Genomic DNA, 21,409 nt, shown 5'->3' on the forward strand with positions numbered 1-21,409 from the left:
TATGTAACTTTTGCCAAAAACATACTGCAATTTAATTTGTACAAAATTTATAACACTTTTTTGTGTAATATAATTTATTAGTATGCTGGCAATAAAATTTATTGCTGGAACAACCTGGGTTGTGGTGCAGAAGTCCTAAGATCATCTGCACTAGCCCTCGCATTCTCTGCAGCAGAATATTGTGCCCCTGTCTGGGAAAGAAGTACACACACTAACATCATAGACACCCAGCTAAACTCTACCATGCGCACAATTAGTGGGACAGTGAGAAGCACCCTTCTCTCCTGGCTGTCTGTACTATCTAACATTGCTCCACCAAACATACGGAGAAGACAAGCCTCGATTAAAGAATTTAATAAAGCAATGAGCAATTCACTCCTGCCCCTGCACCTAATCCACCTAATCTTAGCCTCAAATCTAGAAAGCCTCTCTGGTCCATGAATGAACTCTCTTCAGCTGCGCTGCCATCAGTATCTGACATATGGAGAGAACACTGGTCTAACAATCTCCCAACAAATGGCTTCCTGGTAAAAGATCCCTGTGCTCCACAGCCTGGTTTTGCTCTTCCTAGGAAGATTTGGTTATCAATAAACAGGATCGGAACTAATCAGGGCAGATGCGGCTACCCTCTACATAAATTGGGACTGTTGGATCACCCTTTTTTGTGATTGTTTGCCCATGGCTCAGACGATTACTCATATCGTGTATGACTGCCCAAGGTGCCAATTTCACAGTGGTGGCCTATAGAACATCCACAAGGTGACGGATGAGGCCTTGGATTGGCTTTCCAGACTGGACCTTGACCTGTAGTTGGTATGGTCATGGCAGTAGTTATGGAGGAAACAGAAGATCACGGTCCCATATCACCACGAAGACATTATTCTTGTAGTCACTCTCATAGCCCTCGTCATAGTATCAGTAGAACTCCTCTTCATGTTAGAAGATGATAATGCAATGTGAAATGGGCCTCCTCTAATGGATTAAGTTTCTCGCACAAAACACAACTGTTCTCTAATTAAACCTCGGATACAGCTACATTTATGTTGCGAAGTGTTGTGAGAACATGCAGCCTTGTCATACTTGGTGCAGCAGGACGATAATTGCCCCTGGATTGATTCTGACAAGTTACTTTTGCTTTTGTTTTAATCAAAAAAGAAAGACTTAGAAAACAAGTTGTGCCTTTTATGTAATGAACTTTTATATGTTAAGATTTTCATCATTTGTTTCTGGAAATTGTGATTGAACTTTTCACTTGCCAGTTTCATGTAAGCATAAATAAATAAATAAAATAAGATTTATGTCCACATTTTGCTACAGTCATGAAAATTTTTTATATATATAGGTAAAAATGTAGTTTGTCCTTAGTTTTTGGGCACCAATGTGTGTGTGTAAACAATGGATTATTGCTATTTATGCAAATGAAACATGAACTTGTTAAAACAAGACACAAGAATAGATCTATCTAAGTAATGGTGATAGCATAAAACATTGAAAATTGAATGGACCAAAAAACTAACTAATGAGGAATGGCTAGCATTAGAAGAATCCAAAATTTCAGTAATTTGATGAAAAGCGATGAGTAAAAAACACTGTGGAAGGTTAAGGCAGAAATTTTTTAGGACCAAGTGATCAGGAAGTCAAAATGCCAAAACTATACCAAAAAGGATGACCAAGTACAAATGCAAATGGTGGCAAAAATATTATTTTCTGTCATTTGAAGATAAAGATTCCTTTAACCTACTATTTCTATAAAAGTACAAACAGATCAGGATTCAATTCTCAGATGATGAAGACATCATCTAGATCAGGGTTTCTCAAACTTTTTCTACGACGGAACACTTCACAAATCCTGATATGTTCATGGAACACCCTGATTAGTTTGTAATGTATTAATTAATAATTAATTGGTAATTTAGCTTATTTTATTATTAATTAATAATTGATAATTAATCATTAACGATTGATAATTAATTATTGATTAATTAAACATCAATTAAACCAACATTAAATGAATTTGTGCTGATTTTCATTGACATATCCCATTCTGATCACCAAAAATTTAATGAATGCAGATTTTTTCTCCTGTGTGCTGGTTTTGTAGGTTAGGTAAACATAAATAAAATAAATGAGTAAATCTAAGCGTTAAGAATAAACAATCATTTATTGTCAAATGTTAATTAGTAAAAACAAAACACATAAAAATAGTAAAAGTATATTGCAAATTAAGTTCTTAATGACTCTGATGTTTTTGGGTCTTTGAATTACAAATTCTTTTGATATCAGGCACAATATTATAAAGTTGAATTCTCATATTTGGTGTAGCGTCGAATCTGTTCCTGGACTTTGATTTGGTTGCAGCATAATATGAAAATCCTGCCTCGCATAAATATGTCGTTGTAAAAGGAAGTAAAACAAAAATAGCTAGTTTTGACACGCTTGTCTAGAAATCATTTATTGGCAGTTCCTTGTATTTTTGTTTTAAATCAGAGTCACTAATTAAATCAATTAGATTTTCATAGTCACTTGCGCTGAAGCCTGCTGGCTTAGCTGTCACTGTAAATGGATTCAGAACCCAGGAATTGTCTTCACTGGATTTTGGAAAATATTGCAAATGGATTGATTGCAAGTCATGCAAGTGTTCTAAAATTACGTTAGATATTTCTTCATTTACTTTAGAATTTATTTCAGTCAAAAATTCATGCAAGGTGGGAAAACAATCAAAATTATTCTGTTCAACTTAAAAAATTATTCCTATCAAAAGATGCAATTTTATCTCTTGTATTAAAAATTGTAATATTCTTTCCTTGTAATGATAAGTTAATTTCATTGCACTTTGTAAAAATATCTGCCAGATACGCAAGACTCATCAATCATGAAGAATTTGTTAATAATTCAATAAAATTTTGTCCTAAATTATATGACATCAAGAAGACCATTAACGCACCACGAAGTTCAAAAAGCCTCAATAATGCTTTTCCTCTGGATAGCCATCTCACTTCGATATGTAATAAAAGTGCGTTATGTGCACTACCCATTTTGTCGCGCAAAATTTTAAATAATCTGGATTGAAGTGGTCGAGATTTTACATAGTTGATCATTTTTTTGGCTTCATCCAAAATAGTTTTTAAATATGTACGAATTCTTTTTGTTACTAGTGCTTGTCTATGCAAAACACAATGCCTTTTGGTGGCTCTTGTAGCTACTTGCAGGATACGTGTTACAACTCGCTTCCTACCATTGCTTGAGCACCATCTGTACAAATATCAATACTTCTCCCAACCGATTTCCTGTTTTGCAATATAATTATTAATACAGTTGAATATATCTTCTCCGGTAGTTTTTTCTTGATGATATTCGAACATGAGTAAATCTTTTTCAATACTTTTATCAAATATGTAATGAACAAACACTAGTAATACAGCAAGTCCTGCGACATCTATAGATTCATCCATTTGCAATGAATATTCACTGCAGTCTAAGTCGATGAATTAGCTCTTTTTCTATGTCAGCAGAAAGATCTTTGATGCCGCGTGAAACAGTATCATTTGATAATTGTACTGCATCTATTTTTTAGCAACCTGCTCGTTTAACATGCATGATACAATGTCTTTCACGCAAAGCTTAATGAGTGTCTCACCAATTGTATGAGCTTCACCATGAAGTGCAATGCGGTAACTCACGCGAAAAGACGCCTTTGTTGCATTTTCAGTTGTAGCAATTTAGCCATTTGAGTTTAGATTTTTCTAGCGAGTCACATCTTCTCTTAAAAAAATGTATATATTTTCCTTTGTAATCAGTGTGTTTCGTTTCGAAGTGCCTACAAAATTTAGCTGGAGCCAAAGAACTGTTTACTAGTATTTTGTTACATAAAACATCAGGAGCATGTGTATTGCCAATACACGTAAATCCATAATTTAAATAACTTTCCTGGTACTTCCATTTTGGTCTGTTCTTAGACGACTCTTGTTCTTTAATATTAGCTTTTGAAGAAACCACAGTTTGCAATTCCATATCTTCTCCAATCATATGAGTAGGGTATTTTTCCATGGGTATTTTTTCAATAATATTCAAATTCCAATATTTGTCAGAGCTATAATAAAAACAAATAGAATTTTGTTGTAAAGGTAACTTTAGTATGAAAAACAATAAGATTATAAATAAGAAATGTGGAATAATATAAAAGTAAATGAATAATGCAAAATAGTGAAAAAAGACTGCAACACACAAAAGTAAATATGAATTGTAACAATAATTGTAAGAAAAGTACTAAACTGTATCAAATAATGTAAAAGCAATTGTAATAAGGATGATTTGATAAAATGTTCAGTAACAAAAATTAAACAGTTCAAAATAAATCAGATATTAATTATAAAATTAGTTAAAAGAGTAAGAAGAATTCTTTTTTTTTTTTAAAATTCGCCTCGCCTACTCCCTATATACGGGAATAAAAAGGCGTTAGCCGATTTTTTTTTTTCCCGAGGGCCCGGTCCCAACAAATTTACTCATAAATACCTTTCCAAATTTTTTTCATAAAGAGTATTAGTACACTTATGTATACGGTGTGGCATGTTGACAAATATAAATTACATTTAAATTAGTTATCAATCACTGGACTAATGAAATATTGTAGCATGTCGTAGTTTATTCAGGCAAACATCATTAAATTAATTTGTGCTGATTTTCATTTACATTTCCCATTTTAATCACGAAATATATTTATAAGTACTTACGAGTGAATGCAGACTTTTTCTCCTGTGTGCTGGTAGTTTTCCCATCCTTTTGTACATCCTGGAGTTCTTTGTAGGTTTCAGGTGGATGACTCACTATCTGTTCCATCACAAACACCGTTAATAAGAGATTTCTCAATACCAAAATTAAACAAAGCCTTTTCTCTTATTCATATCAGATTTTAACTCTGTATTCCTATTACTTTTAAAAAAAATCACGGCACTCTGGTTTCAGAACAAGCACTTACATACTGCAATATGAACTTGCGAAGAAATTATTCAGTAGTAATAGATTTGAGAACCGGATACAGACTGCCTTGATCTTCAATTTCAGGAGAAAAATTTGCTGATTGGTCACTGATGTTTGCAACGCAGATGTTATTTTGTTCAGTTTTGAGAACACGCCGCCAAATGTTGTAATCGGCTTGCAGGCAATTTTTATGATCGGTCATAAACGGCGGTATTCTCTTTCCCGATTGATGAAAGATTTCAATGTGTGAAAATTAACAATAATTCATGAATACTTCCATGTTTAAAAATATGCTGCTTGGTCACTGACATTTGCAACACAAATGTCATTTCCTGGGGTGCTTAAGGGTCAAAGCTGTATAACTGAGAGGAGACCTCCACATACCTTTAAAGGAATGCGGAGAACCGACCAGAGCTTCTGACCTAATGTCCAATTCTCACCTTCTCGTGGTGCACCCTGTTGGGTATCTACTTGGATGCTGAACGGATGAGGATGGGCTGGCAATTTGGGATTTAGCCGACCAAATTGTATTCTTATTGGTTAAACCAAAATATAGAATGATGGTACAACATGACAAAATTTCATGCCGGCTGGGGCGTCGCCTGGTTAAACAAGGCCCCCGTTGTTTTCGGCAGGGAACCAGGGCAAACAGCAAAAAGTCAGCTACTGGAACAAATCTGAAAATAAATCCCAACTCAACATCACCAGAGTTAAAGATCGGTACTATCAACGTAAGAAGCCTGAATGGCAAAGAAATGGAGCTAGCTGAAGAATTAGATAAGTACCAGATCGACATAATAGGGGTGACTGAAACAAAAAAGACCAAAACTGGTGAGATCTTTCTGAGCAATAAATACAAAATGTTATATTCAGACAATGACAATCAAGGAAAAGAAGGAGTAGCCATAGTATTCAACACAAAATACGAGGCTAATCTTCTTGAATGGCAGTAAGTCTCAAGTAGAGTAATGTGGGCAAATATGAGAATGGGGAACTGGACAATCAGACTTATTTGTGCCTATGGTCCCATAGAAGGTTCTACTAAGGTATAAGTGGAGGAATTTTTTGAGGCTTTAGAAAAAGCAACTGACACAATGAAAAATGAAAAGTTGGTCCTTGTTGGGGATCTAAATAGCAGAGTAGAAAATGATTGTCAGACATACAAAAATATTTTGGGAAAATTTTAAGACAAAGAGTAAAGATAATGATAATGGCAAATACTTGTTGGATTTCTGCTCAGGACATGGACTGGTTATTACTAACACCATCTTCCAACATAAAAATGTGCACAAATTCACATGGAGAGAAGAGGCTAGGAATAAGAAAAGTCTCATTGACTATGTTATTGTTGATAGTGATGTTTTCTCCCTGGTGCAGGACACCAGAGTGCCAGAGTGTACAAGAGGTTTTGAAATTGGAAGTGATCACTATTTAGTCTTGAGCAGGATAAAATTGAATTTCATATTGAAAAGAATACTACGTAAGAAAGTTTTGAAGTGAATAAAAGTTGAGCAGCTCTCAGATGTGAACTGTAGACTAAAATACACAAAGATTATTGAAGAAAAAATGAAAAAGTTTGAGAACAGGAATCAAACTTGGGGATTCAGTGGAAAGCCTTGAAGAAAGCCCTGATTGATTCAGCTAGAGAGGCATGTGGTGTAGTTGTCTGCAAGGATAGAAAAATTAGAACTAGATGGTGGACACAGGAAGTTAAAGAGGCAGTGAAGCAAAAGAAGAAAGCATACCAAAAGTTCCTGTCAAATAAGTCAGCTTGTGCTCTTAGAGAATATAGAGACAAATGCAAGAATGCTAAACACTGTGTAAAACTAGCTAAACAAAAGTCATGGGAGGACTTTAGCAAGAATATAGAAAATAAATATCAAGAAGGTGGCAAAATATTCTGGAGGTTGTTGAAGAAGCTTAAGAATGGAGGAAGAGTGCTGTAAAAGGAATTAGAGATGATAAAGGTGACATGAAAACGGGAGAAAAAGATATCCTTGAAGTATGGAGTAATTACTTTGAAAAACTGCTAAATGAAACAAGCAGTTATGACAGCACAGTGGTAAAAAACACTGACCAGGCATGTAGTCAGGAATACATATCTATACTTGAAGTACAAAAAGCCATCAAAGGCTTGAAATGTGTAAAGGCAGCAGGAGTAGATGATATTCGACCAGAAATGCTGAAGTATGGTGGTATAAGAGTCTTACAGTGGCTGCACTGCATAGTTCAGAAAGCCTGGACAGAGGGACGAATTCCCGATGATTGGAGTAGAGCTCTCATAGTACCCATATATAAAAAGGGAAATAAAACTGCATGTGAGAATTACAGAGGTATTTCCCTACTGAGTGTTCCTGGCAAGATCTATGCAAGTATACTTGAGAAACGGTTGAGAAGAATTGTGGAAGAAAAGCTTGGTGAAGAACAAGCTGGATTCAGGCCAAATAGAGGCTGTCAGGATCAGATCTTCACTTTACGACAAATAATCGAGAAAGCATGGGAATATAACAAAGATCTGTATTTAAGTTTTGTCGATCTGGAAAAGGCATATGACAAGGTGCCAAGAGAGAAGCTATTCAATACGCTGCAGTTATATGGTGTCAATGGGGCATTATATCAAGCAATACTTAGTCTTTATTTGAGTTGTAAGTCAGCAGTTAGAATTGAAGGAAGTACAGGAAGATGGTTTAATGTTAAATCTGGTGTGAGACAGGGATGTACATTATCCCTTCTGTTATTCATTATCTATATGGATCACATTATGAAGGAAAGTGGTATTAAACATGATATCAAAATTGGAGATGTTAATGTCAGCTCTTTGCTTTATGCGAATGATGTTATACTTCTAAATAAATCTGCTACAAGTCTGCAAGATTCTCTGACTAAATTGAATAGCTGTTGTAATAGATATGGTATGAAGGTGAGCAATAAAAAGACAAAGACAATGAAAATGGGCAGAATCATTGAAAATGTCAACTGTGTTGTGAATGGAGAACCTGTGGAACAAGTAAAACATTTCAGCTATTTAGGCACGATTTTTACTGAAGATGGTAAATTAAATATAGAAATAGACAACAGAATCAGCAAAGCTGGTATGGTGGGAAGTCAATTGAATAAATTCATATGGAATAAGAGAGAAATTAGTCGGAACACTAAATTAGCTGCATACCAGACAGTGTTCAAACCAGTTTTAACTTACGGATCTGAGAGCTGGGTCAGAAGTAAAACACTTGACCAAAGACTAGAGACCACAGATATGAGAGTTCTGAGAAAGATTATAGGCGTGAACAGATGGCATCAATGGCAATATCATATTAAAAACTAGGATGTTAGGAAAATACTTAACATTTTCAGCATCCAGGAATGCGTTAGCAGAGCTAATCTCAGGTGGTATGGTCACTTAAACCGAATGGGCGAAGAAAGATTAGCGAAACAAGTGTTCTCTGCCAGGTTGGCAGCAAAACGACCCAGAGGAAGACCAAGATATAGGTGGATTGATACGGTACAAAGTGCTTTAGATGATAGAAATATAAGATCTGATAATGTTGAAGTCTTGACAAGTAACAGACTGATTTGGAAGAAAATTGTAGATAGGAATTTAATAATAATGTAATTTGTTTCATGTAGTACTATCATATCCTGTACACCCCTTGAGGGTACATGGCAGGAATTTGATGATGATGTCATTTCCTTCAGTTTTGAGAACAGAAGATATGACACCAATTGTTTGTAATTGGCTTGCAGGCAATTTTTATGACCCGTCATAAACAGCAGCATTCCCTCTCCCAAATGTTGAAAGGATTTCGATGTGTGAAAATTAATGATACACACGTTATTAGGTGTTCTGGGTCTGAGCTTTTCGACATATTCATGAATATTATCCTCCTCGGAATATTTTTACTATAAAATAGTTATTCATGAAAAATGCTTAGAAAACTAAAATGACAAATTTCAGAACTTCTTGCGGAACACCTATTCACCTTCCGCGGAACACAGTTTGAGAAACCCTGATCTAGACGATTTCACAAAGAAGAATTATTGAAAAGACTGAAGGCCACAGAATTACTGATATTTCCAGATTATTTTTTGCATACCATATTTTTTTTTTTTTTTATAAGAAAATTAATTATATACAACATTCTATTCTCTAACAGCAAATCTACATTAAGGTAATTAGGCACCATTTACTTTTTGGATTCAGAAATAAGTGAGGCGATACATTCCTCAAGAAAAGAAGAAACTAATATGCTCAGGTCTCTCACAATCTGGTCAGAAGGCAAGCATTGAGGGATATTTTTCACCTTTCCAATACAGCAGACAGATATTATCTGTCTGCTGTAGTGGGAAATATTTGCAAATAAGAAATTGCATTCTCAAAAAACTCTTTTGGATTGTTAATCCTAAAAGAACTCTTATACATATTATTTGTCATGTTGCAAGGAATAGATATATATATGTCAGTGCTGGTTGGGTGATAATGACTGTTTGTGTATCATCTAGTGTATCAGCTTTTCAGAAATAAAGAATGATAATAAATCATTTGAAAGATGCATGACTAACATCTTTAGGATGGGCAGATAGTTATTCTTTTCAATATGAAGTATATTTTTGAATTAAATGCCTTGAAATGTATCTAATATTCTCAGCTATGTGGCCCAAATAGATAATATCAATATAATACAACCAGACTATGCATTTGGGTATGGCTGTGTTGAGTGACTAAAGAGGAAGGGAAGAACCGTGGAAATGCAATTCGGTTGTTTATATATTTATCCTTTCAAAATAAAATACAGTGAAATGGAATAATTCATAAATTTAAAAGAAACTCGCAATCTTAAGTCCCCCCCCCCACCTCCATCAATGGGAGAGCTAAAGAACGTAAGTATTTTGTATTACTTTTTGTTTTAATAAACAGCAAAGTAATATACTGATACCCATGTAGGGACCACAGGAATAGCTATAGTGGACAGACTGCAACAGTGAATTTTGTTTAGTTTACTGCTTATGGGGGGGGGGTAGTTGGGACTTTGACAGTTTGCTACAATACGAGTGAATTGTTATAATGGTGTTTGCTATAGTGAGAGTCAACTGTATTAAAGCTGATTATGATGCATCAATTTTTGTGTTTTCTAAACCAGTTTAGATATACATTGAGGGGGGAAAGGTGGGATAGGATGATTCAACTGTTAAACAGCAGAAAGGGATAGATCAATGCACCTGACAACAATCATTCTACATCACATAGATGTTCAATGAGGCTCTAATCAGGAAACTTAAACAGGATGCAGAGAGCAAGAGAAAAAAAAAGTATTTGTGTTACTGGAATCATTCTTGCATGATACAAGCTCTGTGCACTATTTTATAATGAAGCAGTCATCCCAAAAAGGAGTAAATAATCAAAACAAAGAGACGTCAGTCTGCAACAACGTTTATGTTGGATGCTGCAAGACAAAGCAAGTTCAACTGGTATTAGGGAATAAAATGTTTCCAAGGAAAATATTATTCATATAACTACACTAATTCACACTGCATATAACAGATCTATAAACTCAAGCTACTTTTACTTCCTATCTCTTCCATAAGTAAAGTATTGGTACTTTTTTTATCCACTGCATGTACTTAGGCTGGGTTGTTATGGAATTAGAAGAGGCAACTAAGGCAGTGAGTGTATTATGTCTTAACTGTGTGTCGGTGGTTCTCTGGCCAAACTGCCTGTTTTGTGTGATAATCTGCTATCGCCATATTGAAACTAACTCATCTACAGTTCTAAAACTCTATAAAGATTCCTTACATTCAACAGGCACCTCCCATTTTTTTTTCTTTTTTTTTGATATAAATGATGCATGGCAGAGGTTATCTGTTATCACAGACCAAACAAACAAGAGTAATGTACAGTGCCCAATATGTTGCATTATAGTACTGACATCATTTGGTCCACTATATGCTGAAGTGCAGTAATATTTCAAATTTAACCTTTAATTATTCAACTTGCTCCTAACATCAATGTTTTCTGGTCATATCCAGTTTGTTAGTTAGCTGTTTTGGCTAATTCTTAGCAAATTCCTGGCTCTACTCAAGAGCAATTAACCAGGACTGTTTGCATAATACTGGTTACTAGCATTTGTCCTTTCACAACCAGTCTTACTGCTTTCAAGAACATTATATTGCAATTCTTATTCCATTCTTCATCTGAATTTATCACATTAGCTACTGAATGATGATTATATTAATAAAACAAATGTCTTAAATAGCCCTTTCTGTGTCTAACATAACAACATAGGGAATTTCCTGGAGTATTTATGTTCAGTTAAAGAAAAGGGTAGGGGAAGATTAAATGAAATGGCAACACAGCATGTATTAATTATTTTTTTTAAAAAATGTACTTACAGCATAATGTTGCCAATGGCCTGATATCTGCCATAATTTGCTATTATAAATGTTTGGCGTGATAACTTCTTGAAACCCTCGCCTCCTGTACTCACGCTAAAGATAAAAAGATTTAAATATTGACATGGTTGAAACATGCAGGAATTTTAAAAACTTCCTAGTATCTCAAGAAAATTATTTAAGGTTTTTTTTTTTTTTTTTTTTTTTTTTTTTACATCATTAGAATACAAATACTTTCTACATTGTAATCAAAAAACATGTAGGCAAACAATTTTACAATCTATTGTCAAACTATATTACACATGCAACTTACAAAAATCAATGCTTCAAGAGATTAACAATTAATTCATTATAATCCAGTAATCTCTCAAACTATACAGTCATGTTGGGAAATTGATTTGCTGATTAGTTAACTGAAGGTATGATTAAGTGAACATATAGTGACCCTGTCATCTGATTCCTGAGCAGATGACATCTGCTCAAAAGTCAGATGACAAAGAGGAAAAAAAAAAAAAAAAAAAATTCATGAATTGGTTAACTGAGGATCTTATCTGAAATTCAGACAAATGAGAGTTCACCATATTTTAAATAATATAAAAAACGACTAAATAACTTTGAACAAAATGTAATTTATAACTATGTCTCCCAAGTCTGTTTTTTCTTCCAGAATATTCAATATGTTGCTAGCAGTCTGTTTAAACAGAATTTTACCTTTTTTTTTATATAAAGGTAACATTTTAAGTAGAAATGGTATATGATTTGGTGAATGCGAGTTTTATTCATAAGTATTTAGGATATTACAGAAAGTGGTTTGTTCCACAGGTGATAACGGAGGATAAAGTTATTTTGGATTTCTTCATTAATGGATCAAAAATTGAGATAAACCATAGTAACATTCACAGAAAATTTCCAGGAGGAATATGGTTAAAATATATTTCAGTACTGGAGGTAGAAAAAAGACAGAAATCAGAAATGCAACTAGAGGAGATGATATCGACCAGAAATTCTCAAAAAGTGAGGTGTAAAAGTTCTACAGTGACTACAGTGCATAATTTAAAAGGACTGGTGAGAAAGTTTAATACCAGATGTTTAGTCAAGTTCATGAGAGGACCAATTTATAAAAAGGGAAATAAAACCAAATATGACATTGTGGAAGTTTTGAAGATCTGGAAAGGCATATCATAGTGTGCCAAAAGAAAATCATTAAAAAAAAAACACTAATTATATGGTATAAATTGGACATGATACAGGACAATATATATGCCTTAAGTCAGCAATCAGAATTGAAAGGCATCCAGGAAGGTATGATGTAAAATCAAGTGCAAGATAAGGATATACACTACCTTCACCATTATTCAACATCCACATGGATCACATTGCATTATTAAACTTGATACCAAATTCAGATATTAAAACTCAGCTCTTCACTTTATGTAAATGTTACGCTTCAAAAATAAATCCAGTACACATCAAAAACTAAACTGTATAATTGCTGTGACAAATTTGATATGAAAATTCAGCAAGAAAAAATATACAACAATGAAAACGGGCAGCATAAATAGTCGAAAAAATATTTCAGCTATTTAGGCACAATTTTTAGTGAAGATGAAATGTGGAAATGGACAACAGAATAAGCAACTACTGTAAGTCAATTGAATCAATTTGTGGAATAAGAGAGAAATTAGCCAAACCACTTCTGAAAGTTAGAGCAAAATGAATACAAAAGATCAGATATGAGAATTCTGAGAAAATCAGTGGAATGAATGGATGTCATCAATAGCAGAATACTATTAATAATGAAGATATTAAAAAGGAACTTGGCACTGTCAGCATGCAAATATGTGCAAATAGAACTAATCTGAGATTAAACAGAAAGGAAGAGTTAAAATTAACAAAAGAAATATTTGATGGCAAGTTGTGTAAAAGATCCCAAGACAGACAAAGTTCTATGCAGAATGATATAGTTACCGGTGCCTTACAAGACTATAATGCAAGATTTGATATATGGAAAGCTTGACAACAGACTAATTTGAAAGAAAATTGTTGAAAAGAAGCTAATAATAATGAAAACTTAATTATGTTGTACTATCATAGTATCCTAATAACAACATAATATCTTAATACTAGCATTTTCTCAGATAAACTCTTGGGGTCAGAAAATAACATGTGCATGTATCAGGTAATCAAAAAAGTTGGTGTGGTTTTCGGTAGAGTTCGCTGCAATGACTTATTTTGTAGTGGTTGGCAGAGCATAATTTTTTTATGTGCACCATAAGGCACAGATATGCATTATAATCAATCAGCGCACTCTTCGTGTGCTGATCAACACTTTTCTCTGACTTTGAACCTTTTAAAATATCAGTTGAACCTGGTGTAATTCGAGCTTTTTTGCTTTACGAATTTAAAATCAGTTCGAAGGCTTCAGAAGTGTCCTATAAGATATGTGTGGCATTTGGAAAAGATGAGTAACACAGAGCTCTTTACATGGTATTACAATTCTACTAAAAGGAGATAATTCTATTTCTATTTACAGTTAGTACTTTATTTCTTCTGCTCGAGCACAAGTTTTTTTTCTCAGCTGATTTTTCTGAGTTGTTAAATCCTGAACGAATTGTTTCCTTTTAAAAGTTCTTCATTCAGGATGTAACACCGCCCATATGTTTTCTGCCGGAACTGCTCTAAGGGTCAAAGCTGTATAACTGAGAGGAGACCTCCACATAGCCTTTAAAGGAATGCGGAGAACCGACCAGGGCTTCTGACCTAATGTCCAATCCTTACCTTCTCGTGGTGCACCCTGTTGGGTATCTACTTTGATACTGAACGAACGAGGATGGGCTGGCAATTTGGGATTTAGCCGACCAAATTGTATTCTTATTGGTTAAACTAAAATAAAAAATGATGGTACAACATGACAAAATTTCATGCCGGCTGGGGCGTCGCCCGGTTAAACAAGGCCCCCGTTGTTTTCGCCAGGGAACCAGGGCGAACAGCGAAAAGTCAGCTACTGGAACAAATCTGAAAACAAACCCCAACTCAACATCACCAGAGTTAAAGATCGGTACTATCAACGTAAGAAGCCTGAATGGCAAAGAAATGGAGCTAGCTGAGGAATTAGATAAGTACCAGATCGACATAATAGGGGTGACTGAAACAAAAAAGACCAAAACTGGTGAGATCTTTCTGAGCAATAAATACAAAATGTTATATTCAGGCAATGATAATCAAGGAAAAGAAGGAGTAGCCATAGTATTCAACACAAAATACGAGGCTAATCTTCTTGAATGGCAGTCAGTCTCAAGTAGAGTAATGTGGGCAAATATGAGAATGGGGAACTGGACAATGAGACTTATTTGTGCCTATGGTCCCACAGAAGGTTCTACTAAGGTAGAAGTGGAGGAATTTTTTGAGGCTTTAGAAAAAGCAACTGACACAATGAAAAAGGAAAAGTTGGTCCTTGTTGGGGATCTAAATAGTAGAGTAGGAAATGATTGTGAGACATACAAAAATATTTTGGGAAAATTTGGAGAAAAGAGCAAAGCTAATAATAATGGCAAATATCTGTTGGATTTCTGCTCAGGACATGGACTGGTTATTACTAACACCATGTTCCAACATAAAAATGTGCACAAATTCACATGGAGAGAAGAGGCTAGGAATAAGAAAAGTCTCATTGACTATGTTATTGTTGATAGTGATGTTTTCTCCCTGGTGCAGGACACCAGAGTGTACAGAGGATTTGAAATTGGAAGTGATCACTATTTAGTCTTGAGCAGGATAAAATTGAATTTCATATTGAAAAGAATAACTTGTACGAAAGTTTTAAAGCGAATAAAAGTTGAGCAGCTCTCAGATGTGAACTGTAGACTAAAATACAGAAATATTATTGAAAAGAAAATGAAAGAGTTTGAGAACAGGAATCAAACCTTGGAGATTCAGTGGCAAACTCTGAAGGAAACATTGATTGATTCTGCCAGAGAGGCATGTGGTAAAGTTGTGTGCAAGGATAAAAAAATCAGAACTCCCTGGTGGACACAGGAAGTTAAAGAGGCAGTGAAGGAAAAGAAGAAAGCATATCAAAAGTTCCTGGCAAATAAGTCAGCTTTTACTCTTACAGAATACAGAGACAAATGTAAGAAAGCTAAACAGTGTGTAAAACTAGCTAAACAAAAGTCATGGGAGGACTTTGGCAAGAACATAGAAAATAAATATCAAGAAGGTGGCAAAATATTCTGGAGGTTGTTGAAGAAGCTTAGGAATGGAGGAAAGAGTGCTGTAAAAGGAATTAGAGATGATAAAGGTGAAATGAAAACAGGAGAAAAAGATATCCTTGAAGTATGGAGTAATTACTTTGAAAAACTGCTAAATGAAACAAGCAGTGATGACAGCACAGTGATAAAAAACACTGACCAGGCATGCAGTCAGGAATACATATCCATACTTGAAGTAGAAAAAGCCATCTAAGGCTTGATATGTGGAAAGGCAGCAGGAGTAGATGATATTCGACCAGAAATGCTGAAGTATGGTGGTATAAGAGTCTTACAGTGGCTGCACTGCATAGTTCAGAAAGCCTGGACAGAGGGACGAATTCCCGATGATTGGAGTAGAGCTCTCATAGTACCCATATATAAAAAGGGAAATAAAACTGAATGTGAGAATTACAGAGGTATTTCCCTACTGAGTGTTCCTGGCAAGATCTATGCAAGTATACTGAGAAACGGTTGAGAAGAATTGTGGAAGAAAAGCTTGGTGAAGAACAAGCTGGATTCAGGCCAAATAGAGGCTGTCAGGATCAGATCTTCACTTTACGACAAATAGTCGAGAAAGCATGGGAATATAACAAAGATCTGTATTTAAGTTTTGTCGATTTGGAAAAGGCATATGACAAGGTGCCAAGAGAGAAGCTATTCAATACGCTGCAGTTATATGGTGTCAATGGGGCATTATATCAAGCAATACTTAGTCTTTATTTGAGTTGTGAGTCTGCAGTTAGAATTGAAGGAAGTACAGGAAGATGGTTTAATGTTAAATCTGGTGTGAGACAAGGATGTACATTATCCCCTCTGTTATTCATTATCTATATGGATCACATTATGAAGGAAAGTGGTATTAAACATGATATCAAAATTGGAGATGTTAATGTCAGCTCTTTGCTTTATGCGGATGATGTTATACTTCTAAATAAATCCGCTACAAGTCTGCAAGATTCTCTGACTAAATTGAATAGCTGTTGTAATAGATATGGTATGAAGGTCAGCAATAAAAAGACAAAGACAATGAAAATAGGCAGAATCATTGAAAATGTCAACTGTGTTGTGAATGGAGAACCTGTGGAACAAGTAAAACATTTCAGCTACTTAGGCACAATTTTTACTGAAGATGGTAAACTAAATATAGAAATAGACAACAGAATCAGCAAAGCTGGTATGGTGGGAAGTCAATTGAATAAATTCATATGGAATAAGAAAGAAATTAGTCGGAACACTAAATTAGCTGTATACAAGACTGTGTTCAAACCAATTTTAACTTATGGATCTGAGAGCTGGGTCAGAAGTAAAACACTTGACCAAAGACTAGAGACCGCAGATATGAGAGTCCTGAGAAAGATTAGAGGCGTGAACAGATGGCATCAATGGCAATATCATATTAAAAATGAGGATATTAGGAAAGAACTTGACATTGTCAGCATCCAGGAATGCGTTAGCAGAGCTAATCTCAGATGGTATGGTCACTTAAATAGAATGGGAGAGGAAAGATTAGCAAAACAAGTGTTCTCTGCCAGGTTGGCAGGAAAACGACCCAGAGGAAGACCAAGATATAGATGGATTGATACGGTACAAAGTGCCTTAGACGATAGAAATATAAGATCTGATAATGTTGGAGTCTTGACAAGTAACAGAGTGATTTGGAAGAAAATTGTAGATAGGAAGTTAGTAATGATGTAATTTTTCATGTAGTACTGTCATATCCTGTACACCCCTTGAGGGTACATGGCAGGAATTTGATGATGATGATGATGAGTAACAGAACATACTGTGCAGAAATGGTTTAAAAAATTTGTTTCTGGTGATGAATTACTTGAAGATGCACCACATTCAGGAAGACCCTCCATTATTGATAATGAAGTGTTACATGTTGCTGTTGAAAATAATTCAAGCTTAACATGTCAAGAACTTACACATGTTTAACATGAGTGGTAAAACAATTCGTTCACACTTGCATCAACTAGGAAAATCATGGAAGCTAAATAAATGGGTTCCACATGCATTATCAGATGACAATAAATTTCAAGACTATCAATTGTTCTTCACATCTTTTACTTCATAAAAACGAGCCATTTTTTGGATTACTTGCTCACTTGTGATGAAAAATGGATCTTGTACTCTAACAGGAAGCAAACTTATCATTGGTCACTAAACAATCCAGTACCACACACTTCATCCCCAGAAGACCATGCTTTGTGTGTGGTGGACTGGAGCCAGTATTGTCCACTACGAGTTTCTCACTGCAGGCCAAACAATTACAGCCGTAATCTACTCGATGCAACTCAAGTGTGTGCAGGATGAGCTACTTCAGAAAGCCATGATTAGTTAATTGGAAGAAAGTGCTATTCTTACAGGACAACACAAAACCTCACACTGCAAAACTTCCCCATGAGAAGATTTGTACTTTAAGATGTTAAGATCCTCCTGACATTTCACCAGACGATAAAAAAACAAAATAAAGTTCGGCGAGTCCAAGCGTAAGCAAATACCTGGATAGTGCAACACCAGGGCAACACATAGTCCCTCTGGTAGTGCAACACTGGGGCAACTCATAGCAAGAGGTGGAGCAAGCTCCGATCACTGTTCTTGGTATTTACCCATAATGTGAAACCCAGCGCCTAGGAGCTGTATTATTGTTCTACATTATGAGAGAAGATCACTACCCAGACCGATTTCAACCTTTATTGAGGTCTCATCAGTGAGTAGGTAGACCTAGATAATACAAAGTTTGTAGCAAACAGAACTTCACCCTTGCTATGAGTTGCCCCAGTGTTGCACTACCAGAGGGACTGTGTGTTATCCTGGTGTTGCACTATCCAGGTATTTGCTTACGCTTGGACTCGCCGAACTTTATATAGTTTCTATATTCGGCATGAAACTCTTTGAGTTTCTTATTCGGCATGAAACTCTTTGAGTTTCTTATTCGGCTATGAAACAATATGGGATGTAATATCCCTTAACTTAAATAATTTCACGTCGCCGAATTGAAGCCTTTGGCTCTTCATATAATCAGTAATAAAAAAACAATATCATAGTGGAAAGTATGCAATTTTAAGGATATCAATGAGAGGTTAACTGGCTTTCTTAAATAGTGCAGACTTCTTTCTTTACATTGATCCTTGTGGCCTGAACGACATGTTACAGAAAGGTGACCTCAATTTTTTAATTGTGTTTTAGAAAGAAACAACCGATTTTATGATGATGCTCTGCACACTGATGCCTATCTTCAATTCTGTTGAATTTTCACAAGTCAATAACTTTTCAATGGGGTCCTGGTTTCCTTACAAAACAACTGGGAGAGGTTGGGGGGGGGGGGTGCTTTAAATGCAAAATGCTCTAGTCAGCACTGTGCTTGTTTTAGCTCCAGCCAATACAGAATATCCAGGACTTAAATAACCAAATACGATTTGTTTGGCATTTCAATATCCAGGTGGGCAGATACAGAGATGAAGCGAGGTAAAGTGTGTAATGCAGAACAGGTCAGAAAATAAGTTAATTTTGTGTACTATGTAGGTTGAATGTGTAGGACTACACCAGTTATGCAGCCTTGATGCTTAAAGCGAACCTTATAGCATTAACTAAACATCCAGAATACATATGTAATATAATAAAAATTGTGTCTGCACATACTTTAAATATAAAATGATATCGTCTTAACTTTTTCATTATCAGCTTACCTTTATAAATTCGATTAGTGTATTATATATATGAGCACCATTTGGGAAAAAAAAACAACTTCCAGGGCTCAATTCATGAAAGAAAAACAATTCTTGTTCCTGAAAAAATAAAAACAAACATAAACCCACACATCAAAAACATCCTCATTATTTATACTGAAAAATTTATAGGGGGACAAAAAACACCAAAAAATACCAGAGAAATTTTATATACAGGGTGTTCGGGATAAATTTGACATATTTATAATTAATTATATTTTTCCGTAAGTTACATGTATTAACACACACTTCTCTTCATTTAAAAGTTTGGACCCTTCTTCATTCATATACAAGATGTCAGAAAGGATGGATAGCTGGAACCCACCTGAATCATGGAAGAGAATAACTTGTATCATGATGATTCGTGCCCGCCATCAAAATAAGGATATTACGACTGCTGCCCAATGCTCCCTGAATACAGTAAAAACAATCAGGCATGAACTAGAGACTTGCAATGGTGACTACGAGGATGTAGCAAGAAGAAAGATCCCTAGCAGACGATCTGATTGCGTTCGTACAGCAGAATTCCTCGCAAATCTGCAGGAACAGGTGTTGAAGAACCCTGGCATTGGAATTCGGGCTTTGTTCGTGGAGTTGCTAACTGTAGTCAAGCCCTGGATAACAAGGGTAGCCAATGGTAGGCCGTATGTATGGCAGCAGGATTCGGCCCCTTGCCACACCTCTGGGAAAAGTCAAAAATGGTTGTCTGAAAATTTCTACGACTTCACCAGTCCAAATGTTTGGCCTCCAAACTCCCCAGACCTTAACCCCATGGATTATTTTGTATGGGGCGCAGTTGAAAAAGACACCAATCGCACTTCCAGTAATACAAAAGCCCAGTTAATGGATAAAATTAAAACAGTTTTTGCGGCCCTTCCCAGGGAGACTGTAGCATCAGCTTGTTCGAGGTTCCGAAGCAGAATTGAAGCTGTGATCGATGCTAATGGTGGTTATTTTGAGTAAATCTTGTTGATAGTATTGTAATTAACTCTGCCTGTAATGTTTTTTTGTCAATTCATTAAATTTAATAGATACAAAGAAGATTTTCTTTTTCCTTACGAAACTGTCAAATTTATCCCGAACACCCTGTATATATAAACAGATTTACTGGCCTCACAGCTGCTTCAAACTACTGGTTATCAGGGACTAGCACAGAAAGCCACTGAATACAATTAACAAGGTTTGAAGGATGTATATTTTTCCCAAGAAAAATTAATAGATGAGGAAAGGATGCATTCATTTGTATACATTCAGACAGTTGTCATTTCTTTGCAACTTAAAAAATAAAGACAAAATTAAAAGTAAAAAAAAATAATAATAATGAAAAAACAAAGAGTTAAGCATGTTGAATCCAATGTTTTTGGATGTTACAAAGTCTAATGCATATTCCACTTAAAATATATGAAAATAAATTAAAATATATGATGGTGTCCAAGAAACACTATGTGAGAAACAGAACACTTGTTCAAGAACACTATAGTGTCAGAAGACCCTGGCTCCAAGAGCTACAAATGGCAAAAGCAATGTAAAATACTTAATTGCAAATTTAATTAAATCTACCAAATTTTTCTACATATATCTGACAAACACACGCATTCACAGCACGATTTTTTTTTTCATTATTTTATAACAATCCAGTAACAAGACAAGAAAGCCTATAACATGGGCAAGACTCGGGTAAAAGAAACATTTGTGCTCTTCTTGAAATACCAAAGATAATAGCCCATTCAACTGAGCCAGAGCAGGAAAAGACACAGCAAACAAACTAACCTTCTATGAACTAGAAAGCGTAGTAAATCAGTAAGAGTAGAGATTAGCTTCTTGACTGCTGTGTGCTGATTATCGTCTAGGATTTTATTTCAAGAGGTACCCCCCCAAAAAATAAAGGAACAATGTTCTGTTGCTAGAAAGATTACATAGAAGAAAAGCAATTACTCAGGGAAGAAGAGGAAATAATTTTTTTATACTAAAAATGAGTATTAAAAAAAGCATATAGTCTATTGATGTCACATTCTTCAAATATAAATATATATGGGGGATGTGAGTTTACAAGATATAAGGAAACCA

At 35.2% G+C, this 21,409-nt stretch overlaps 1 protein-coding gene across 2 annotated transcripts in view; it reads right to left on the bottom strand.

Moving 5' to 3' along the window:
• The window catches only part of LOC150098093 (threonine--tRNA ligase 1, cytoplasmic-like), a 178,555-nt gene that overhangs the window by 67,374 nt on the left and 89,772 nt on the right, over positions 1 to 21,409 (bottom strand). For both annotated transcript variants that reach the window (XM_090406532.1, XM_090406531.1), the window contains exons 9-10: positions 19,304 to 19,402; positions 11,365 to 11,460 (exon numbers count right to left, since the gene is read on the bottom strand). In XM_090406532.1, coding sequence (XP_090262658.1) covers positions 11,365 to 11,460; positions 19,304 to 19,402 — 195 coding nt within the window. The remainder of the gene's footprint in view (positions 1 to 11,364; positions 11,461 to 19,303; positions 19,403 to 21,409) is intronic.

Source organism: Typopeltis vanoorti, chromosome 16, assembly GCF_054136105.1.
Source record: "Typopeltis vanoorti isolate ZY-2024b chromosome 16, IOZ_Tvanoo_1.0, whole genome shotgun sequence".
Classification (NCBI taxonomy): Eukaryota; Metazoa; Arthropoda; class Arachnida; order Uropygi; family Thelyphonidae; genus Typopeltis; species Typopeltis vanoorti.